Source organism: Rhinoraja longicauda, chromosome 13 (genome assembly GCF_053455715.1).
Source record: "Rhinoraja longicauda isolate Sanriku21f chromosome 13, sRhiLon1.1, whole genome shotgun sequence".
Lineage (NCBI taxonomy): Eukaryota > Metazoa > Chordata > Chondrichthyes > Rajiformes > Arhynchobatidae > Rhinoraja > Rhinoraja longicauda.
In genome coordinates, this window is record NC_135965.1 from 9263319 (window position 1) to 9286566 (window position 23248).

The following is a 23248-nucleotide window of genomic DNA, read 5'->3' on the forward strand; positions in this document are numbered from 1 at the left end:
ACTCTGACTTCTTCCCTTTCTAGGGTTGTCACAGAAAAGTTACAGCCCAGGAGAAGGCCACGTATTTAGGGAGTAGACAGATAATGTCACCCTTCCTCAGGCTGATTGTAAGGGCGGTGGGGGGGGGGGGGGGGGGGGGTGGGGAGAAGGCTGGAAAAGAGATGTGGGACAGGGTAAAGCCTGGCAAGTGATATAGATACAAATAAGGGAGAGAGTGATTGGCAGATGGGTGAAGTAAGTAAAGGAAGAGGTGAAAAGGAGACAAAAGGGTGTTGGATAAGGAGAGGTTGAAATGTGAAGCCAGTTGGAGGTATATAGGTGGCAGGAGACATGGGTCTCAGGGACAGGAGATGAGCTGATGGTGGAGGGTAAGGGACAGTGTGGGTGGAAATGGGTGTGCACTGGCATGGGGAGGGCTTAAGAAAGAGAGGGGGGGGGGCTATTGAAACCAGAGTATTCAATGTTCATAGTGTCAGGTTGTAATCTACCCAAATGGCATACGAGTGCTGTTCCTCAGGTTTGTGCGTGGCCTCACTCTGGCAATGGAGGTGGCCAAGGGAAGAAAGGGAATGGGAAGTGGAAAGGTGAGTTAAAATGTTTAGTAACCGGCCGTGGGGTACAAAGATCATCACCTATCACGTGCTAGGTTTTATCACGCACCACCTCTTTTCCAGCTTTCTCCTCCCTGCTCCAATCAGTCTGAAGAAGGGTCCCGATCTGAAACGCCATCTGTCCATTCTCTCCACAGAATCTTCCTGAGCTGCTGAGTTCCTCCAGAACATTGGGTTTTGCTCGCAATTACATTTTCTGTGGTTTGATATGTGGCCATCTAACCAATACTGACAATCCAGCTAGCTCTATTCCCCAGCCATCTTCCACTCAGACCCCATGTAACAAGGGCCATTTCTTCCTTGTAGTAAATGCAAAAACAGTGTTTTGTAAAGCTAAATTAAGCGAGCTTGTGACCAATGAAGACACAAAGACTACAGGTGATGGAATCTATAGCAAAAAAAAAGAACAGCTTGAGGAACTCAGCAGGTCCAGAAAATGGACAGTTGATGTTGTGGGTCAAGATGTCCAATTAAGTCAGCTAGCCTTTCTTGTACCTCGCCATCAGATACTAGTTCACACAGAAACTTAATTACATTGTTGTTTGCCGTGTCTTGAGCAGCATCTTCTCCCTTAATAATTCATGTACTCATTTTATGCCTCAGTCTTGGTTTCTGCCTGCATGAATAAACTTCCTTTCCAAAGTTCCTGATGTCTTACACTCCTTTTAGCAATCACACACCTATAGAGTACTTTGGATTTTATTTTATGTACAATGTCAGACTTTCCTTATGCTTTGATTTTTTTCCTGATCCCTCTGAATATTCTGTCATCAACTTGCCATCAAGCACTACTTTTTCATCTTCCTGCACTATGTTACTATATTCTTTAGCCATTCAATACATTGTAAAAATCATACATTAAAAAATTCATTAGAAAACAGGTATCTGCATAAATTGCACTGCATTCAGGTTATGTAGTCTCTCTCTGAAAATTACTGAGAATGGCAGCCAAAGGAAACTAAGTTTAAAAAAAGAATGCTGAAAGTGAAACAAGCAACATTGTGGGACAAAGATATAATCAGACCAGAAAATAAATTGTACATAGACACAAAATACTGGAGTAACTCAGCGGGACAGGCAGTATCTCTTTAGAGAAGGAATGGGTGATGTTTCGGGTCGAGACCCTTCTTCAGACTCTGACTTCTTCAGTCTGAAGGACGAGACGTCACCCATTTCTTCTCTCCAGAGATGCTGCCTATCCCGCTGAGTTACTCCAGCATTTTGTGTCTATCTTCGATTTAAACCAGCATTTACAGTTCTTTCCTACAGAGAAAATCAATTATTGTTGGTTTAATTAAAAGACAAAATGTTTAACAGTGGAAAGACAATAGTGCCCCTCATTACAAGCTGCCATTAAAGGCAGTTGAGAGTGCAAAACACCTCAACAGACAAAACTAAAATAAAAATTTGATACCTGGTGAACTGCATTGTTTATGCTACCATTTAAAACACTAGATTAAGTTTACATTTTAAGTTTAAGTTTAGTTTACAAAGAGGAAACAGGCCCTTCGGCCCACCGAGTCTGCACCGAATAGCGATTCCCGCACATTAACACTATTCTACACACACTGGGGACAATATTTTTACATTTATACTAAGCCAATTAACCTACAAACCTGTAGGTCTTTGGAGTGTGGGAGGAAACTGAAGATCTCAGAGAAAACCCACGTGGTCATGGGGAGAACGTACAAACTCCATACAGACAGCACCCGTAGTCGGGATCGAACCCGGGTCTCTGGTGCTGTAAGGCAGCAACTCTACCGCTGCGCCACCGTGCCACCCTAAAAGTGTATCCGTGCAATTTTACTATTAAAAAATTGAATGCTGTGGTGAATAATGACAATAGGTGCAGGAGTAGGCCATTCGGCCCTTCGAGCCAGCACCACCATTCAATGTGATCATGGCTGATCATTCTCAATCAGTAGCCCGTTCCTGCCTTCTCCCCATACCCCCTGACTCCACTATCCTTAAAAGCTCTATCTAGCTCTTTCTTGACATTAGAAATTACAATAGCCTTAATAAATTAAGGTGCGCATCCCAAGATTTTAACAAACTTTAGCAATGACCTTCACTCAGGCTATGTGCTGAGATGTATACAGTGTTGTAAAGATCAGCGAGTCACATCTTAAGGGTACATGACACTTCTAATCCTGGGTCAACATTTCTTCGCTATTTTTTTCATCCATTCCACTCACTGTACAACTTCGTGATGTTTTTTGGGAACTTGAAAAGGAGTATTTTGCCTTTTATCTCGCTGTCTTCAGAGTTAAGACCCCATTCAAAAACTACATTTCAAGCCTCCCATTCACGTTATAGATTTTTTAAAAATCCCCTAATTCCAGACAACTTTTGCAGGATTTTAGACACGTCAGATAATTTAACCTGGAGTCAAACTTAGTTTGGTACCACAGCAACTGAGCTACAGGAATACATATAGCTAATATCCACAAGCTAATGATAGAACTACCCTTCGGTACAATTTTATTCTCAATCTATGCTACCACTGAGACATAGCATCCAATATAAGTTTGGAGGAGAGCCCCGAATACTCTACCCAAAATTGTCTTTGCAAATTTACAACTGAATTCCAGAAACATTTACAAAGTGTATCAAGGGACACAAAGCAAAGCCATCTCCGTGGATCCAAGACACAGGTGAGGCATCACAGAGGGGGATCTGAAGAAGGGTCTCGACCCTAAGCGTCACCCATTCCTTCTCTCCCGAGATGCTGCCTGACCCACTGAGTTACTCCAGCATTTTGTGTCTACCACAGGTGAGGCATGATCTCCATAGGCTAAACAAGCTGTGACTGACTGATTTACTCTTGACCTCCGCCCTTGTAAAACTCATTCTTAATTATTACAAAGCCATAACGGCACATTAAATCCAATGCAATATACAGGTGCAATATTTCACCTCAAAACATGGCCTACTGAGTTCTTGGATTATAATCTAAATTGAGCTGACTATCCAAGCACAGAACCAATTTTAACAAGGCATTTATTTTGAAAAGTACAGACGGCAAAATGATATCAACTGTAAATAGCCAAGTGTAGATGGTAATAGACTGGAAAACGTTTAAATTCATTTTAATAATCTCTTATCGCGTACTCTTCCAAGTACACCCAATATAAAAAAATTGTCATTAAATTTATAAAATGATCTTTGCTTCAGCCCTTTGGATTACATTATTTTGTTGGGGAATATTATTGAAATTTTTAACGAGTTCTGCTGCTAAATTTACATCCCCACATGAGCATTTCTCTTGGGGAATTGGAAATTAAAATATTAGTTATAAAGTTTAGGATGATCGATAGACTTCATAGATAACGTAAATATAATTCCACAGCTTTCTATGCCACTCAAGGTAACAGGTTACTATACTGGAGACTGCACAACCCTACTACATTTGGACACTCAGGTTTCTGTTCATTTGTACGTTTCAGTACCTTTCTATTAAGTATGCACTGTCACTTCTTGCTTGACTCCTGCTGTGTTATCAGAAACTGGAGCAAATGCATTAAAAAAAGGTTAAGATGGAGAAGAATACGAAGATGGTGTAGTAATTTTGGCTTTTTTTGAAGGATGTGGTTAATAACAGGCAATTGCCATACACATGAAAATGAAGGAAATGGGAAGAAAACCATCCAAAATTCTTCATTCTCTCCATCCTCAGCACTCCCAACCCAACATTCACACCTCGGGTAAAGGCACCTCATTTATTAATTCACTAGATAAGTAATCCATTAACACAATCTAGAAACAAATTTAAATCATACCACAGAAATTTTAAATTCAATTATTTCAATAAATGGACTAAAAAGCTATTTATCATTAATGACAGATCATGAATTTGAATTGATGCAAAACTCCATTGCGTTAATGACTATCCTTCAAGTGGGAATCTGCCATCCCTATCTGGTTAGGCTTATATTTCAACAGTCAGCAGTTTTATTTTTTAATCATCCACTGAAATAAACAAAGCCACATCGCTGAAATCAATATATAACAAAATAGGATTAAAATCATGCAGATATGCAACATTCAAATAATAGCTGCTGAATTTCAAAACAACAAGGCATGTTCAGGCCAGTCTATTCTGTAATGTCGTCTTGAACAACAACTGGCCATTGGGATAATGGTCTCTCAGTCAAGTCAATCAGTAGTTCAATATAGCCCTGGGTACAAATCACAACTTCCAATGTTCCAGATTCCTGCATCAGCAACCGCGTATGTCCAAGCCTACTACAGGTGGCAGCAGAGGTACAATTTGCGTACAAATGTGCACAAATACAATTAGACACGCATCTTTCAAAAGTTTTTAAACATACCACACCAAAGGACACATACACAATCAGCTTCCTCAAACCCCAACTTACAATGTTTCTATATGTTCAATATGCTCAGTAAGAACACATCTTATTGCGATCATTTCTCCTGCTCCTGTCCGGCAGAAAGTGCAGAAACAAGAACCCTCAACATTTTTTTCCCTCCATTATCAGGCTTCTAAATGGTCCTTCCATAATCTGGGGCGCTGTTCGATTCACCTCTATCCCACCGAGGACATTGGACTTTGTCTAAGGAATTGAAGGGTCTCGACTCGAAACGTCACCCATTCCTTCTCTCCAGCTTCTCCTGCTGCCTGTCCCGCTGAGTTACTACAGCTTTTAGTGTCTATCTTTGATGCACTAGGATGCTGATAACTATATTCTGCTCTATCGATTGTGCTTGAATTTGAACTTATTGTGCGTGCATGTGCATATCTATCTATCTATCTATCTATCTATCTATCTATCTATCTATCTATCTATCTATCTATCTATCTATCTATCTATCTATCTATCTAGTATATTTGATCTGTTTGGATAACATGAAAAACAACGATTTTCATTGTACATGTGACAATAGTAAAGCTAAACATGAATTTAAAAAAAATAGGTCTAATCTTCGCAACGAGTTCTCACAGCAACTGCTTGAGCTCAGGAAATCAATCGATTGACTGTTTGCTGCAAGACCTCAAAAGCAAATATATCTCTTTTAAAATAATGAGCAAGTGGACAGAGCAGTCTCAAAGCGATCAAATCCTGCACAACTGGGGCCAAACTTATTTTTGTATTTTATTAGATGGGGAATGAAGTCTTGCATCTCATTTTGTAAATTAGAGTCAACTCGTTCATTCGGAGCAAATACCCAAGTTAATGTCCAGTCAACATTTTATTCAAGGATGGAAATCTGACCTCAACACCCTTCAATGTGGACTTTGAAGACAATTATTGGTTCAGCTAATGAAAGATTGAAGCCTCCATTTGAGAAAAATAAAGAGGGCGTACTGGTTCTAACAGTCAGTGCTGGCAAGAGATGAAAAAATTCTATATGGAAATGAATATTTCAAAAGCAGAGGATCTTTGGTGCTCTTTCCACTCCCACCAGTGCAGGATTAGAATAAATCAATTCAAGCAAAACAGGTTTTTTTGTGCTGAACAGATTAGTTTAATATAAACCAAATAGAAGACAACTATTCTGCAGAGAACTGGAATTTTGGTTTCGTTATTTGCCACTGGAGATTTAAAAAAGACATGTTGCAGGGCACCTTGAGCAGAGATTTCCAGATGACACGAATAATGAAAAATCATGGGAATATTGAAGAGGAAATAAGGTTGTCTTTTTACTGCTATGGGTAAATATTAAATCAATTTTAAAGGTCCATTGCTGTCACTACAAAGTTTGGGTTGATTTTATTTAAATTACTAATTGCTTTTATTAGCACTTGTGTTAAATGGTGAATTCAATAAGCAAATAGTTGCAGAATTAATTTTCAATTTAATTTCACAGGAATATTGAGGTTAGTTTTGTTCTGGCACCTGCTTCAGAACAGCCATAACTAACTTGTACATTTAATTTAATTTAACAGTGAACTTGGGTACTTTAAACAGTAAGCACAAAACAGCAGTAGAACAGGCAAGTGGCGGGGTGCGTGGTTCAAGAGATAGTTTTTCAGAGATTCTCTGAAGCTGGGGATTAAGAAGTGTGTTGAGATTCAGAGAATACTCTTCAGGTAGAGATAAGTATATTAGCTGCGTTTTGATACCCAATGACAATATGACAGTACAAAAAGAAATTACACCAGCTGTGAAGTGAAACTCCATAGATTCTTGCTTAAGTAGTTTGCTGGTAAGTTGTGCAAAATAGATATCAGTAAACAGGAATCTCTGAAGAAGGGTCTCAACCCGAAAAGTCACCCATTCCTTCTCTCCAGAGATGCTGCCTGTCCTGCTGAGTTACTCCAGCATTTTGTGTCTAACAGGAATCTTTAACTCCATATAGGGCAACAAGAAATTAATTTGTGAGGGCCATATATTTTATGCCTCCAATTTGAAGTGGTAGCATTAAACTTTGGTGGTGGTTTCAAGAGGTTGTTCAGTAACGCAACAGAGGGGTTTATGGAATTTTGAAATAAAAGGACATATTTATTAAAAGAAACATTCATTATATTGCTGCTCTGGGTGGTGGTGATGATGGAACTGAAGTACTTGTGTATTAACTGCAAACATCACACAATAAAGATCATGTTCATGAACTAACTCAGCTTCATGGTAATGGATTTCTTAAAATGAAACTCCTTCTCCAGCATGCGCAGTCAAAACATTACGGATAGGCTTTTGTTTTCACTGCCAGCACAATAATCTGACAGGAAAGATCGCACAACTGCTACATCATTCAGTCGATATTCTGCCAAAATCAATGAAGAGAAAATCAGATTGACTCTCAGGGCGAGCAATATAATACTCCGATAACTACCCACCAAAGACAAAACTCTGTACCATGGGCTTTATTGAGGACATGTAAACACTAGGAAAGTAGGCCAGATGTATCTGGAATAAAGCTCAAAAGGCTTCTTGGTACAGTAATTGCACATGTTGAGAAAATAACTTGACCATAACAGCAATTATGAAGCCTCTGTAAAATAGAGAAGGAATAAAATATATTACAGGTTCACCACCGATTTTCTGGCAAATGATGGCCTGGACAAAATTATGAGAACGCACTTGAAATTTTCCCTGGAGGTCCCACTGAAAATGTGGCGCCTATGCCTGTGAGGCGGCTGATCTGGACCTCATCAGGACTTCCGTGGCCGATCGGCGGGTCGACTTTGCCCGCTGCAGCTGGGCCTCTAGATCTCTGGTCCGGAGGGAACCAGCTGATCCATTCCCATAGCCGACTTTCCAAGGCAAACTTCTGCAAGCCGATATCTCGGCTCCTCGGCGGCCTAGGCAGACCAGTCCAGAACCGTTGCACTCCCCTGAGAGGGCATGATCTCTGTTGGCCCGGCAACCATGGACCTGTACTATATATACACCATAAAAGAAAAAGACGGGAACCAACAATCAAGCAAGTTAAAAAAAGTAACTCAAAGCTACATGAAATTGATGTCAAGGATTTAGCAAGCACAAGGATTTCTGAGAACTCTAGTGAAAGATTGTAATGCTGAATGGAATGCAGATGGGGACACCTTGCATGAACTGGGGGCAAGTGGAGCCAGCTTACAGCCAGATGGACTAAAGTCTGGTCAGCAGTTAAAAATATTACAAATTCACAGTACTTGTTTAAGCCAAGAAGAAAGGAACATTGAATGGGAGCAAGTTGATACACAAAAAAATTGTAACATTGTCCAGGCCATCCTAAAGATACTTGAATAAAGAAAACTTGTACTGCAGAGAAGATAAAGCAATCCTGAAGGAGACTTATGAATCTCTGGTATCCGACTGGGCTTAAAAAGGACCATCTGCTGTTAAATCTCGCCTACAGATTTGGATGCAGAAGTGGGTGGTGTATCAGCAATTACTGGGGTAAGACCAGGACAAATGCCACATTGATTATTTGATTCTTTGCATGCCAAGAATACTCAATATTTCCACAAAAAAAAGTACTGCTTGTCATTCGCCAGATGGCTTTTGAGAATTTTTTAGATTAAACTGTAGAAGTGATGTTGATGTAGTTACTGCAAATGTAGAAAGAATGAGTCAATTTCCCAGCAGTCAAATAAACCAGGTAGTGGAAACATCTGTTACACACCAAAAGGAGTTAGTTACCAATAGATCAGTGTTAAAAAAATAAATTAGCCAGCAGGAGCCAGGAGACATCAATCAGGCGCCTGGACAGTTATGGATACTTCAGATTGGAAAGCCTATTGTTCATCTGCTGGGGCAGGCAGCAGTGTGTTGACAGCTCTGTTTGGCTGGACAGATTCTCCAAAAGGAGCCAATTCTTATAAGATGAAAACATTGATCGTGTTTTGACAAACACTTGCAAGTGAAATTGTGCAAAGAAAAAAGATAACAGCGAACTCTGTGGTAATTGTATTCAACAAAGCCCACAGCTCTCATTAAAAGAGATTCACAGGACATGAGGACATGACACTGCATTTAGGAAAGGAGACATATTTTACACCCCCCCCCCCCCCCAAATAAAAAATAAAATCACTAGGGGCTACAGTGATGGATTTTCTGTTTTACAGTTACAGAAAATTGTAATTGCATAATAAATTCATGAAATCTTACCTGGTCATTTCGTCATCACCCACAACTTTAGTAATTGGGGAGTATCTGCCTGGCGATGATGGAGGAAGAGACTGTTTGTATTCTGTACTTCCTAAATAGCTGGGTGGTGCAATATGGTTTTCCAACTGTGAGTAAGCTAGAATACAAAAAAGATATGCATTGGTAGCACAATCCTATTTTCACATATTTTGCCAAAATATTCTGTAAGTGAAAGCCACACCTCAGAAATTACCAATTAAAATAAATCTTGACAAATATTCATTTCCTGCAGCTTTTGCTACAATCTATGTTAAAACTACTTAGTGGTCCATTTCATCAGTTTGAACTTAGTGCGTTTACTAATTTAGATCTTTACCATTTCTTTCTCATATTGTTCCTCATCATGATATATTAGGCTCAGAATTATCATGAATTGTAGAATGATTAAAATAGTTGCCTGCCCAACAGAAAGAAGCATTAGCAAATTGGTGGTACATATGCCAACAGAAGCAGGCTTCAGATGGTCACTGTGTGTTGTTATTTCCCAGCAACATGAGGCACAGGGCCAAATAAAATGGACAAAAAGATGCATTAAAGTGGAAAATAAAATCTTTCAACGATCAGTTAGTCATTAAACATGAAATATGCTTCCTTTTGCAACTTCTGTGTTAAAGGAGTGGGGGTAGTGAAGAACATAAAACAGAATTGTACAGCACAGGTACAGGCCCTTCAGCCCATCATGTCTGTGCCCAACATATCACCAAATTAAGCTAATCTCTTCTGCCTGCACATGATCCAAATTTTTCCATCCCCTGCAAATTCGTGCCTAAAAGCCTCTAAAATGCCACAATTGTCTACTTCCACCACAATCCAAGCCAGCTCATCCAAACACCTTTCAATTTTGTATAAACAAAACGTCCCGCACACTTCATTTAAACTTTGCCTGTCTCACTTTACCTTTACAACAATATTCCCTGTAATATTGGACATTTCCACCCAGGAGAAAAAGGATTCAGACCCTATCTACGCCTCTCACAATTTAATAAACTTCCGTCAGATCACTCCTCGGCTTCTGATGCTCCAGAAAAAACAATCCAGGTTTATCCAACCTCTCCTTACAGCTAACACCTTGCAATCCAGGCAACATCCTTGGAAACCTCTTCTGCACCTTCTCCAAAGCATACATATATTTCTAGTATTGAGGCAACCAGAACTGCACAAAAGAGAAGTCGTCAGCTACACATTTACATTATTGACTGCCTAGAATTGTCCATCTTATGACCTGCAACTTCCTCCAGTTAAGAGGGTTAACTTCTTCAACCCTATTACCAACTTAATCACACTATTTGTTTTTCCTGAATCGAAGAAAATCACAGGGCTAATCTATCCAACTGGCTTTATATATGGCAATGGATAATTGCAATTTACAACACGTGACTCAACATACGACGCACAACCATTACTTTCTACAGGGACTTCACATTGCACTGAAGACAGATTAGTTTTCCCAACATGACCTGCGATGAAATGTGTGTGCAACAACTAAACAAAGAAATTGGAATTATATGACCACTGATTCAAAACAAAGGACCATGATTATTCATTGCCACATGAAATGATTTTGCAAATTAGTCAGTTCAGAGGCAATTTGGGACAGAGCTTGTCAGTGAAACACATGCCCTGTGAACGAATATGTATTTGACCAAAAGCTTTTACGAATTCGAAGAATCATAGCCTAGAAATCCAACGGATCCACAGAATGCAAGAGCATCATGACTATTGTTCTTTAAAAAAAAATCTGTTTTGTTTATTCTGCAGTCTGATTAGCACATTGTAATATTGCAAAATTCAACTTGAAAGAGTTCAGCAATGAGGGGCAGCCTAGAAACATTCATCTCATTGTAAACTAGTCAGTACCTTTGATGCATAAATATTCTAAATGATTCCGCTCAAAATAAAATAAGTACTAAATTATGTCGTCTCAAATGCTAAATGTAATCAACAGGGATTTATAAAGCTATACATAAAAATCACCAAAGGTTTCTCACTGGATTAGCATAGAAGCCTGATGAAGAACATGATTTTTAAAATTATTATGCAAAGCTAGTTGGTCACTGCATTAATTTAAATATACTTAAAATAAAATGTTGCTCAACATAAATTAACAAACCTGTGGAGATCAAACTTGTGTTGAAGAATATTTTCAATGAATTAACGAGGAACTTTACCACAAAAATCGCTGACAGATGGGTTAAGCGTGCTGCTGCTACATTGTAGCCTGACTTCAATTCCATAAAATCAAATCAACATGACAAAGCTGAAGTCTAATATTAGATGTAAAATTAAGTTTCCACCTGTCTTTCACTTCACACTTTATATATATATTTGTATATATATATATATATATATATATATATATATATATGTGTGTGTGTGTGTGTGTGTGTGTGTGTGTGTGTGTGTGTGTGTATATATGTAGCTATATACACACACACACACACATATATATATATATATATATATATATGGTCCCAAGGATTCAAAATATATATATAATTTTGTGATCAGAAGTGTGAAGTGAAAGATTCAAGTGGAAACTTAATTCAGTGGAATCATCTTTGATCCTTTCAATTTCACTATTATCAACATTGTCCCTTTCAGTTTCACAGATTATATAAACAACTAAAATGGCGGCACGGTGACGCAGCAGTAGAGTTGCTGCCTTACAGCGCTTGCAGCGCCAGAGACCCGGGTTCGATTCCGACTACGAGTGCTGTCTGTACGGAGTTTGTACATTCACCCGTGACCGAGTGGGTTTTCTCTGAGATCTTCGGTTTCCTCCCACACTCCAAAGACGTACAGGGTTGGAGGTGAATTGGCTTGGTAAATGTAAAAATTGCCCAAGTGTGTGTTGGATAGTGTTAACGTGCAGGATCGCTGGTCGACACGGACCCAGTGAGCCGAAGGGCCTGTGTCTGCGCTGTATCTCTAAACTAATTTATTATTACGCAAAATATGAGTACTGAACATTTTGTAATTCACAAATAAACCAAACAGCCTAAAATCTGAGAACACAAGGGCTTTCTGACTGCAGGCAACTGTTTCCCATCAAGACCCATCAAGATAATAATTTGATCTGATTGAAATGAGAGTTCATTGAATGTTATACATGGCTATCTGAACAATGGTCGATGATGAAATTCACAATTTACTTAATACTTGTTAGTCCAAATTTAACTCCATTTTAAAATCAACAACACTCCCCATCCCAATGATAATATCAAAGCAAGTTCTTGCATTGCAATGTTATCTCTGAATGTATTTTCTGTTGAGAATTAACTTAAATGTTATTAACCTTCATCCAACAGCATTAGTTTATTCAAAGCTGATGCACCTTAATTTTCTAAATTCAAGTCAATTGTGCACTTGTACATTCCCAGGGCAATATCTTTTGAAAGGCTTACTGATTCCTTCATTTTAGGAAGGAAGTCATTTGCCATTATTACACTAATATCCTCTTACAACAAACCCACCTATTTGTTTCACATTATTCATTAATGGAAACATTTAGCTTTGTATTGAATTGCACTCCATATTCTGTCTAACAATTATTCACTCACATGATTATCTTTTGCGTGCCAGGACGTGGAAAAACATAGTAACACGCTTTTGTTTACATTACAAAATATAATTTTATGAATTTATGATAACATTTTAACAAATGAGCCGTCTACTGGGCTCAGAAACCTAATGACAGAAAGTGACGGCTTTCTATTCCAGCTAAGTGCACTCAATTATTTATAATAGCCATCAGTAAATTGAAAAGGTTAATCAACTGTGTAGATGTTCCCAATTTAAAACAATATTAAGCATTTTAAATGTTTAAATGCCGCTCCAGAACAACCTACCTGCAAAACTAGGCAGCTACGATCCAGCAAATTGGCTGGTAATGTAACAGCATGCAGGATCAGGCCTATTGATCTTGGGCTTGAATATGATCAATTAAAAGGGTAGGTGCGTAGATATGTAAGGCATGGGTCATAGGCAGACAGATAAGAGTTCAACTTGGCATCATGTTCCGCACAGACAATGTGGGCTGAAGGACCTGTAGTGTACTGCATTCTGAACATGCCCAGTTTTAGGGGGTATGCAATGCCAAAGATACATAACCCTAGATGAATCTTTTTAAACAATCTGGAGTTTCGCAGTCACCATAAATGCTGCAAGCTTTATCTTTGAGATTTATTTTATTTTGTTTATTTAAATGTCCCAGCTTCTCTAATGTGACTTGAACTCAAAATCAATAGGCTAACCGTTCGATACCTTTCGGTCCAGTAACTTAATTGCAATGGTAAAGAGCTCCTCTAAAAAAAACCTTGAACGTGGGTAGGTGAGAAGTTTGAAAATGTTCCTACCACACAATCACATATTCCTTGTTCACAAAGATCGATAAATCATAATCTGGAACTGAACATCTACCTGTTCTCAGTTTCAGTTTATTGTCATGTGTACCGAGGAAAGCTTTTGTTGCGTGCTAACCAGTCAGCAGAAAGCCAATACATGATTACAATCGATCCATTTACAGCGTACAGATACAAGGGAAGGGAATAACGTTCAGTACAAGGAAAAGCCCGCAAAATCCGATCAAGGATAGTCCGAGGGCACCTAAGAGGTAGATAGTAGTTCAGTACTGCTCTCTGATTGTGGCAAGATGATTCAGTTGCCTGATAACACTGAGAAGAAACAGTCCCTGAATCTGGAGGCGTGCATTTTCTCACCTCTAAACCTTTTTCCTGATGAGAGAGGGGAGAAAAGGGAGTGGCCAAGGTGCGACTCGTCTTTGATTATGCTGCTGGCCTTTCCAAGGCAGCGTGAGGTATAAATGGAGTAAATGCATGGTAGGTTGGTTTGGTTTGTTTTCCATGACCCAATTCCAAGATCAATGGGCAGCAATGGTCTGATTAACTCGGTATTGGCAGCAATAGCTGCTGGGAGCTTCTCTGTGCAGAGCACACAGACGCTTCCCTTGCATATTTCAAAAGTGCATGCACTGTGTAGGACCCTGGCGTTTGTACAAAATGCCATCTGTGTGAAGAGAGGACAACGCTGAACTGACTTAAAAACATTTATTAAAGTGTCATATTTGATCTCAGGACCAATTTATTTGGCTCTCAATTTTCTATCATAGCTATTGACATGACTCTCTGTCTGCATTACAGTCGGAAAAGCTAATCAATGTTTTATTCATTAAATTGATCCTGCACTCAGCCTTTTATGACCACTAATGGCTTTGCTGCTCACTTCCCACAGACATTGCCAGTGTGTGACTGCTGTTGAGTGCTCACACCTAACTAGCTATGTTCATCACCCATCAGTTCACACACACCAACGAAGCAGCCCATTATCTATATACTAAAACTCTCATCTTGTTGGTTTGTCAGTTTGTTCCTGAACTACACCCAAAACGGTACACGATAGAGTGACAATTTTAGGCCTACCTTACTCACCATCATCCAGTGGTGCAATGGATGAAGTTTCATTCAAATTGGTGTTATATTTTTTAAGTTATTCACATTTTAAAGATTAAAAAAAAACGCATGTGCAGTTAGGGCCCCGTTGATCTAGTACTTAAATAAGATGGCTGCTGCATCTGTGCGTGCGCAGAACAAAAGCGTCCGCGCATGCGCAGTTGGGGCCCGTTGATCTCGGGTACGAGCAGGGCTCGGCCGCCTGTCTCTTGGGGGCGGGTTTGCCGGCTCCGTAGCGTTGGGAGAGCCAGGCCTGGTGCCAGGGGAAGCAGCCGGAGCCTGGGCCTGGCCCTGGATGTGACCGGGTAACCGCGAGCCTGAGGTAGGCCAAGGGGAAAGGAGGCAGCAGCAGCAGCAGCAGCAGCGGCGATGAGGCCGGGCGTTGGTGGAGGCCAAGGTCTGGGCCTGCCCTCAGCTCCCCCATTCCCCCTCCTCTCCCCAGCCGGCTCACGCTGCCCAGACTCCAGCGGCATTGGCGCAGCAACAGAGGGAGAGCCGCCGCCATCTATCCACCGCACTGAACATCCCCGCAACAGGACGGGACAGGACTCTTTCCCCCCCCCCCCCAACCCCGCTCCACCAATGGCGGCCGTCCGGACCGGGAGGCGGGTTGCTGTGCAACCTCCGTTAGGCGGCATCCGGGCATACAGCGACCTCCCCCCGGGCCTAATACGGGACAGTTGACAACCCTGGGGGGGGGGGGGAGAGGGGGAGGGGGGGGGGAGAGGGGGAGGAGAGGGGGAGGGAGAGGGGGAGGGAAAGGGGGGGAGGAAGGGAAAGGGGGGAGGGAAGGGGGGGAGAGGATGGGGGGATGGGGTGGAGGGAGGGAGGGGAATGAGGGAAGGGGAGAGGGAAGAGGGGTGGGAAGAGGGGAGGGGGAGGGAAGGGAGGAGGGGGAGAGGAGGGTGGGGAGGGGCAGAGGGAGGGGCAGAGGGAGGGAGGGGAGGGGGAGAGGCAGAGGGAGGGAGGGAGGGTGGAGGGAGGGAGGAAGGGGAGAGGAAGATGGAGGAAGGGGAGGGGGTAGAGTGGAGGGGGGAATGGGGAGGGGAGAGGGTGCTGCACCAATGCAGGAGAGGTTTGGGCCCAACGGGTCCACTTGGCCTAGTGGTTTAATAGATTTTGCCCATTACTTCTTCTTTGACGTTGAAAGATAACGTGCTCAATTTGGGGTTGAAAGAGCATAAAGGCCTTGAGAAATGGAAGAATCACCTCACCAAGTTAAGCATCTTATACAAAACATGGAAAATAAATTTCTTCCTCTCCAACTCTGAAATCCTCTTTCCCCAGTTAAACCATATTATCTGGGATAGTAGAAAGGAATATATAAAATGAATACTTTTTTACTAAAGCATCTATTGCACCATAACAGAAGACGCCACTCTGGTCTTGTGTACGAACAGCAAACTGGGTTGCAAAGATATTTTGAAGGGACCATCCCTCCCCATTGTAAAAATAACATGGCAAACTGGCAGTATCTGGAAAAGTTTGTCAGGCAGTGCTACCACCACCCATAGCTTAATGCAGCTTACAGATGACTGACTGAACATTCCATTCTCCCAGCTTTTAATTATACTGCTGTTTGAGACTATAACACTTCACATTAGCATTCCCGGCTAAGGACTGGAATTTTCCACATACACACCGACATCTAAATATTTTACAGCACATGGAGACCAATCTGAAAGCCGTACAAGAGCTTTCTGACAGAGCCGTTTATTCATTGTCACTCACTTCCCCTATCTCCAATCTCTTCAAAGTTTTTCATGTTAAAGTTTTAACCCCCCTTATATTAAAATTCTTATTATAACAGAGACCATCTAATTTATCAAGTCTATCTTGGAAGCCAGAGGATTGGGACTCTTTTAAAGAGCATCAGAAGATAACTAAAAAGGCAATACATGGAGAAAAGATGAGGTACGAAGGTAAGCTAGCCAAGAATTTAAAGGAGGATAGTAAAAGCCTCTTTAGGTACGTAAAGAGGAAAAAAATAGTTAAGACAAATGTGGGTCCCTTGAAGGCCGAAGCAGGTGAATTTATTATGGGGAACAAGGAAATGGCAGACGAGATGAACAGGTACTTTGGATCTGTCTTCACTAAGGAAGACACAATCTCCCAGATGTTCTAGTGGCCAGAGATCCTAGGGTGACGGAGGAACTGAAGGAAATTCACATTAGGCAGGAAATGGTGTTGGGTAGACTGATGGGACTGAAGGTTGATAAATCCCCGGGTCCTGATGGTCTGCATCCCAGGGTACTTAAGGAAGTGGTTCTAGAAATCGTGGATGCATTGGTGATCATTTTCCGATGTTCTATAGATTCAGGATCAGTTCCTGTGGATTGGAGATTGCCTACGCCATCCCACTTTTTAAGAAAGGAGGGAGAGAGAAAACAGGAAATTACAGACCAGTTAGCCTGACATCGGTGGTGGGGAAGATACTGGAGTCAATTATAAAAGAAGAAATTGCGCAACATTTGGATAGTAGTAACAGGATCGTTCTGAGTCAGCACAGATTTACGAAGGGCAAATCATGCTTGACTAATCTTCTGGAATTTTTTAAAGATGTAACTAGGAAAATGGACAAGGGAGAGCCAGTGGATGTAGTGTACCTGGACTTTCAGAAAGCCTTCGATAAGGTCCCACATAAGAGATTAGTGGGCACAATTAGAGCATATGGTATTGGGGGTAGGGTACTGCCGTGGATAGAAAATTGGTTGGCAGACAGGAAACAAAGAGTAGGGATAAATGGGTCCCTTTCAGAATGGCAGGCAGTGACTAGTGGGGTACCACAAGGCTCGGTGTTGGGACCGCAGCTATTTACAATATACATTAATGACTTAAATTAAGGGACTATTAAAAGTAACATTAACAAATTTGCAGATGACACAAAGCTGGGTGGTAGTGTGAAGTGTGAGGAGGATGCTATGAGGATGCAGGGTGACTTGGACAGGTTGTGTGAGTGGGCAGATGCATGGCAGATGCAGATTAATGTGGATAAATGTGTATCCAGTTTGGTGGTAAGAACAGGAAGGCAGATTATTATCTGAATGGTGTCAAGTTAGGAAAAGGAGAAGTACAACGAGACCTGGGTGTCCTAGTTCATCAGTCACTGAAAGTAAGCATGCAGGTGCAGCAGGCAGTGAAGAAAGTTAATGGAATGTTGGACATAACAAGAGGAATTGAGTATAGGAGCAAAGAGGTCCTTCTGCAGTTGTACCGGGTCCTAGTGAGACCACACCTAGAGTATTGTGTGCAGTTTTGGTCTCCAAATTTGAGGAAGGACATTCTTACTATTGAGGGAGTGCAGCATAGGTACACGAGGTTAATTCCTGGAATGGCGGGACTGGCGTATGTTGAAAGACTGGAGCGACTGGGCTTGTATACTCTGGAATTTAGAAGGACGAGGGAGGATCTTATTGAAACATATAAGATTATTAAGGGATTGGACACTCTAGAGGCAGGAAACATGTTCCCGATAGTGGGGGTGTCCTGAACCAGGGGCCACAGTTTAAGAATAAGGGGTAGGTCATTTAGAACGGAGATGAGGAAAACCTTTTTCACTCAGAGAGTTGTGAAGTTTTGGAACTCTCTGCTTCAGAAGGCAGTGGAGGCCAATTCCCTGGATGTTTTCAAGAGAGAGTTAGATAGAGCTCTTAATGATAGCGGAGTCAAGGGATATGGGGAGAAGGCAGGAACGGGGTACTGATTGTGGATGATCAGCCATGATCACTGTGAATGGAGATGCTGGCTCGAAGGGCCGAATGGCCTACTCCTGCACCTATTGTCTATTGTCTTGATTCTAGCAGAGCAATCTTATCAGTACTGTTTCCCCCTCGTCTCATTTCGCTGCAATTTAAACCCTTTCACATGATCATTAAGCTCCCAGTTGGATTCTTTTCTCATTTCCCCACATGGAGGATTGATTGACTGTAGCCAATTAACCTACCAGCACATCGTTGGGATGTGGGAAGAAATTGGATCACTGGGCACCTGGAGCAGTGAAGCAGCAACATTAACTGCTATGCCACTGTGCCACCTTAACTCCTTGTGAACAGATTTGTGGCTCTTAATTACCAATGGAAACTATATTTTCTGTATTTATCCTACTTTTAAATCTCCTAATTTAGAATTACTGTCAGATTTCCTTTGAATTGAATTTTCTTTCAAGTTCAAATTTACCTTGTTGTGACCTTGAAACTTTGTCAGTGCCAGTAATGTGGCGACTCTGTGTACTGCCTGTATGATTTTACTGGATTGTGTACATAAACAAAGAATTTCACTGTACCAAGGTAGATGTGGTAATAAAGTATCATTGAAGTCATCAAATCATTGTGCTTGCAGAGTAACTCTTTTTAACTTAAATACTTAGAAAGATTTTATTCCAACCAATGATTCGTGTAATGGCATGCTTCTTGGCTAACAACCTTCTCACCGAGTACAATAGTAAAGTTATTATGTATTTGACTTTTAAAATATTCTGAAGTTTTGGATACAAACCTAGATATTTCTACATCCATACTTCTTAAATTTCTGCTTTTTTTTCTTCCAATTACAGTAGCTCCCATTTTTGTATTCCAATTTTCATCTGACCTGTCTGTTCAAACTACAAATTCCATCTAATATGTTCATCGCCCTCAGAGATAGTTACTTAATCCGATCATTGTAAATTTTCAATATGCATTGCATCCAAGTTCAAACTCACCTATATCTCACTTGGCATGCGGGATACCTTCCCAGGAATAAGAGCATTAACGGAATCAATGCTAAAAGGAGTTATAAATGTGACTGACAGCAGTGTTGTACCAGTTGCTTGGTGCCAATTTCTGCCCTCTTTGCTTCTGGAGACGGGTACCAGGGATCTGGTGTGAAGTCCTCTACCAGCAGTCTTGCAACACTTACTAGCCCATGGCTTCGTGTGGAGAAGCTGCATCTGATGACTGGTGGTGTGTAGGTTGGGGCAGGCGGCAAGCCTACTCTGCACTGAGATGTGGGGCTCAGGGATGCCCCCTGACTGGTACCTGGAGTGCAGGCAATTGCTGGAAGCAGCAGCAGTTGTTCCACATGGTGGCAGTGTATCCAAACCTTATGGACTTTCATCAATTCATGTCAGATGTGATGGAGCTGCTGTTTCTCCTTTCTTTATCTGCATAGACCTCTTCAGCCAAGAGTTTTTTCTATGGTGACAAGCTCAATGGCCAGTCATACTGTTGAGCTTATTACCATAGAAAAATCTTTAGCCCAGGAGAGAAGCTTAACTAAACACAGAGGATGCAGCAGCTTCCATCACATTCAACAGGTGGTGACGAGGGAGATGGTAGGAGACTGTCAGGGTCAGGCAGTCTGTCAACACATGGGTTAGGCATTGTGACTTTGCAGCAAACCCTTGGGCTCACATACTATATGTATGGTTACAAGCTTCCAGGTTCCCAGCACAGCGGCTCACAACAACCGGGAAGACAGGGTTTGGTGCCAGCTTCCCTGACCAGCAACGTGACAACGTTTTATTAAAAGTGTGGGATTACATACATGCAAGCATTTAGTCTGGAGGACCAAGAGTATAATAATAAATCAGCACTCAGAAAATGTTAAATGGTTTACAATGTGAATTTACAATGTTTGAGTACGACCAGTGAATCAATGGCCAGATAAGGATTATACATTTAAATTCTATTATGAGTTATGCATGTCATTGTTTGTTATCATCTTTTTTTAAGTGAAAGGTACTCGCAGAGAGTCACTCATGAAGGACTTAGCAGATTATGATCCAGCAACAAATTTAAGATTGTGTGTAACCCGCAGAAATTTGCAGCTGGTAATGCTCCCATATGTTTGCGTTCCTTATATTTCATGATGGGAGAGGTTTCAAGTTTACAGGTCTAATTACAGCGCAGGTACACTGAACTGCCTTTCCCGAATCCATAATTTAACAACCAGTGTGCACATTCTGGAATTAAATTATCCATGAAAGGAAGGTGGTTCTTATTTATTTGGAATGTGGTCGTTGATCAAAAGGCCAGCCCAACCTGATTGTTCTCACAAAGATGGTTGTAGACCACATCACTGAACTGCTGCAGTCTTGGTGAAGCCACTAACACAAGGCTCTTGGCTATGGAGATCCAGGATTTAGACCCTGCAGCAATGAAGGTCAGAATGGTGCGAAATTGGAAGGGAACTTGCAGGTGGTGGGCTTCCAATATGGCACCATCGAGCAAGTGCAGTTTCATATGTTGCCGTCGATGGCAACAGCAGGATTGTAATGGGTGTTGAACATGTGGATGGTGGAATCAATGACTAGTCTTATTTTCAAGAGCATGTAACTCTCTTTTTGGAGTAGTTTACTGCTTGGTATTTGAGGGGCACAAATGGAAAATTTTGCTTTGTAACTCTGTGACAGAATATTATCTAGGTCTTGTAAGAAAATAACTGCAGATGCTGGTACAAACCGAAGGTATTTATTCACAAAATGCTGGAGTAACTCAGCAGGTCAGGCAGCATCTCAGGAGAGAAGGAATGGGTGACGTTTCGGGTCGAGATCCTTCTTCAGACTGATGTCAGGGGGGCGGGACAAAGGAAGGATATAGGTGGAGACAGGAAGTTAGAGGGAGAACTAGGAAGGGGGAGCGGAAGAGACGGACAGAGGAACTATCTAAAGTTGGAGAAATCAATGCCCAAGCGAAATATGAGGTGCTGTTCCCGAAATATGAGGTCCAATTTCCGGTGGGCCTCACTATGGCACTGGAGGAGGCCCATGACAGAAAGGTCAGACTGGGAGTGGGAGGGGGAGTTGACGTGCTCAGCCACCGGGAGATCAGGTTGGTTAAGGCAGACTGAGCGAAGGTGTTGAGCGAAGCGATCGCCGAGCCTGCGTTTGGTTTCGCCGATGTAAAGAAGTTGACATCTAGAGCAGCAGATACAATAGATGAGGTTGGAGGAGGTGCAGGTGAACCTCTGTCTCACCTGGAAAGACTGTTTGGGTCCTTGGATGGAGTTGAGGGGGGAGGTAAAGGGACAGGTGTTGCAGGGGAAAGTGCCCGGGGATGGGGTGGTTTGGGTAGGAAGGGACGAATGGACCAGGGAGTTACGGAGGGAACAGTTATCTAGGTCTTACTGCATTAAGGCTTGGATGACTTTATTTGCCAAGATGTGAACAGAGCTGAACATTGAGCTGTCTTCAGCAAACATCCCCGCTTCTGCTTGACAATAGAGGGATGGGGATTCAGAAACAGCTAAAGATAGTTAGCCTGAGGTTCTGGTCTGAGGAATCCCTGCACCAATGCCCGAGGGCAGAGATGATTCATCTCCATCAACTTTTCTTCTTCTTTTATGCGAGCATGTGTGCGAGCATTCTCTCCGATACTCATTGACTTCTGCTTTACCAGAGCTCTTGATGTTATATGCTATTAAATGCTGCCACATTGCCAAATGTAGTCACTCTCACCTCGGGAATTCAGCTCTTGGTTCCATGTAGTGTAAGAAAATAACTGCAGATGCTGGTACAAATCGAAGGTATTTATTCACAAAATGCTGGAGTAACTCAGCAGGTCAGGCAGCATCTCAGGAGACTCTTCTTCAGACTTCCATGGTTACACAGAGATGGCGAACGAGTCTAGAGCCGAGTGAAGCAAGCAAATCCCAAACTGGGCATTTGTGAACCCTTCTCGAACTTTACTGACGATGGAGATTAGTCTGGGTGGTAATTTGTCAGATTTAATCTGTCCTCTCTTGAACATAGGACGCACTTGGATAATTTTCCACACTGACAAAGGATTGGTGAAGTAAATGTACTGGAGTAGCTGGATAAAGGCATGGCTAGTTTAGGATTGCAAATCTTCAGTAATAGAGCCAGGATGTTATGTGGCCCTATGGCATTTGCTGTGTACTTTGAAATGTGTAACTGTTGAAAATTGCTAGCACCATTAATCACTCAAATACAGAAAAACAATCTAAACATTATGATTGCCTTTTAGTCCATGCACATTCACAGCTCCAAATAATGTCATTCCATTAATATGACCCTCCCCAAAGTTGATTTACACTGTCAAATTGTAAATGAGCCGGATTGTGCTGAGCTGGCCAGATGACACAACTGCTGCCTATGCTAACCCATAGCTACACAAAGGTTTTGTGGAAGCACAGTTCTCAAACCATTACCACAATAGGTCTTAGCAAAGGGAGCTTTGCATGGTGACTGGGCTAACGTTGATGCAAATTCAATTAGCATAAGGCATGTTTATTGTTTACCAAGTCTATGATTGGAGATAATTGAAAATGATTCAAAACTATTACGTTAAAAAGTTAAAAGAAAACAATAAACATTTTAGAAACAAAAATATGAGGAAAAGAAAATATTAAAATATTTACCTTTTAAATAAAAAAATAATGACAGCATTCAAATGAATGAGTCCACACCAGACACTGGCATGAATCTGAGGAGCCAGATATAAAGTGCTATTCATCTCAGTGGTTTTCAGAATGTCCCTTGACTCAATGGTGAGCCATCGAGCAGGGTGCTCAGCATGTAGGCACACAAATCAAAATATGCTGCTGTGCACACTGTGGTTAGCTGGAACACGTT

At 41.5% G+C, this 23248-nt stretch overlaps 1 protein-coding gene across 29 annotated transcripts in view; it reads right to left on the reverse strand.

Annotated features, from left to right (window-relative positions):
* LOC144599431 (disks large homolog 1-like) overlaps window positions 1–23248 on the reverse strand; it is a 354144-nt gene that overhangs the window by 73740 nt on the left and 257156 nt on the right. For all 29 annotated transcript variants that reach the window (XM_078410310.1, XM_078410309.1, XM_078410307.1 and 26 more), the window contains one exon: window positions 9170–9305. In XM_078410310.1, coding sequence (XP_078266436.1) covers window positions 9170–9305 — 136 coding nt within the window. The remainder of the gene's footprint in view (window positions 1–9169; window positions 9306–23248) is intronic.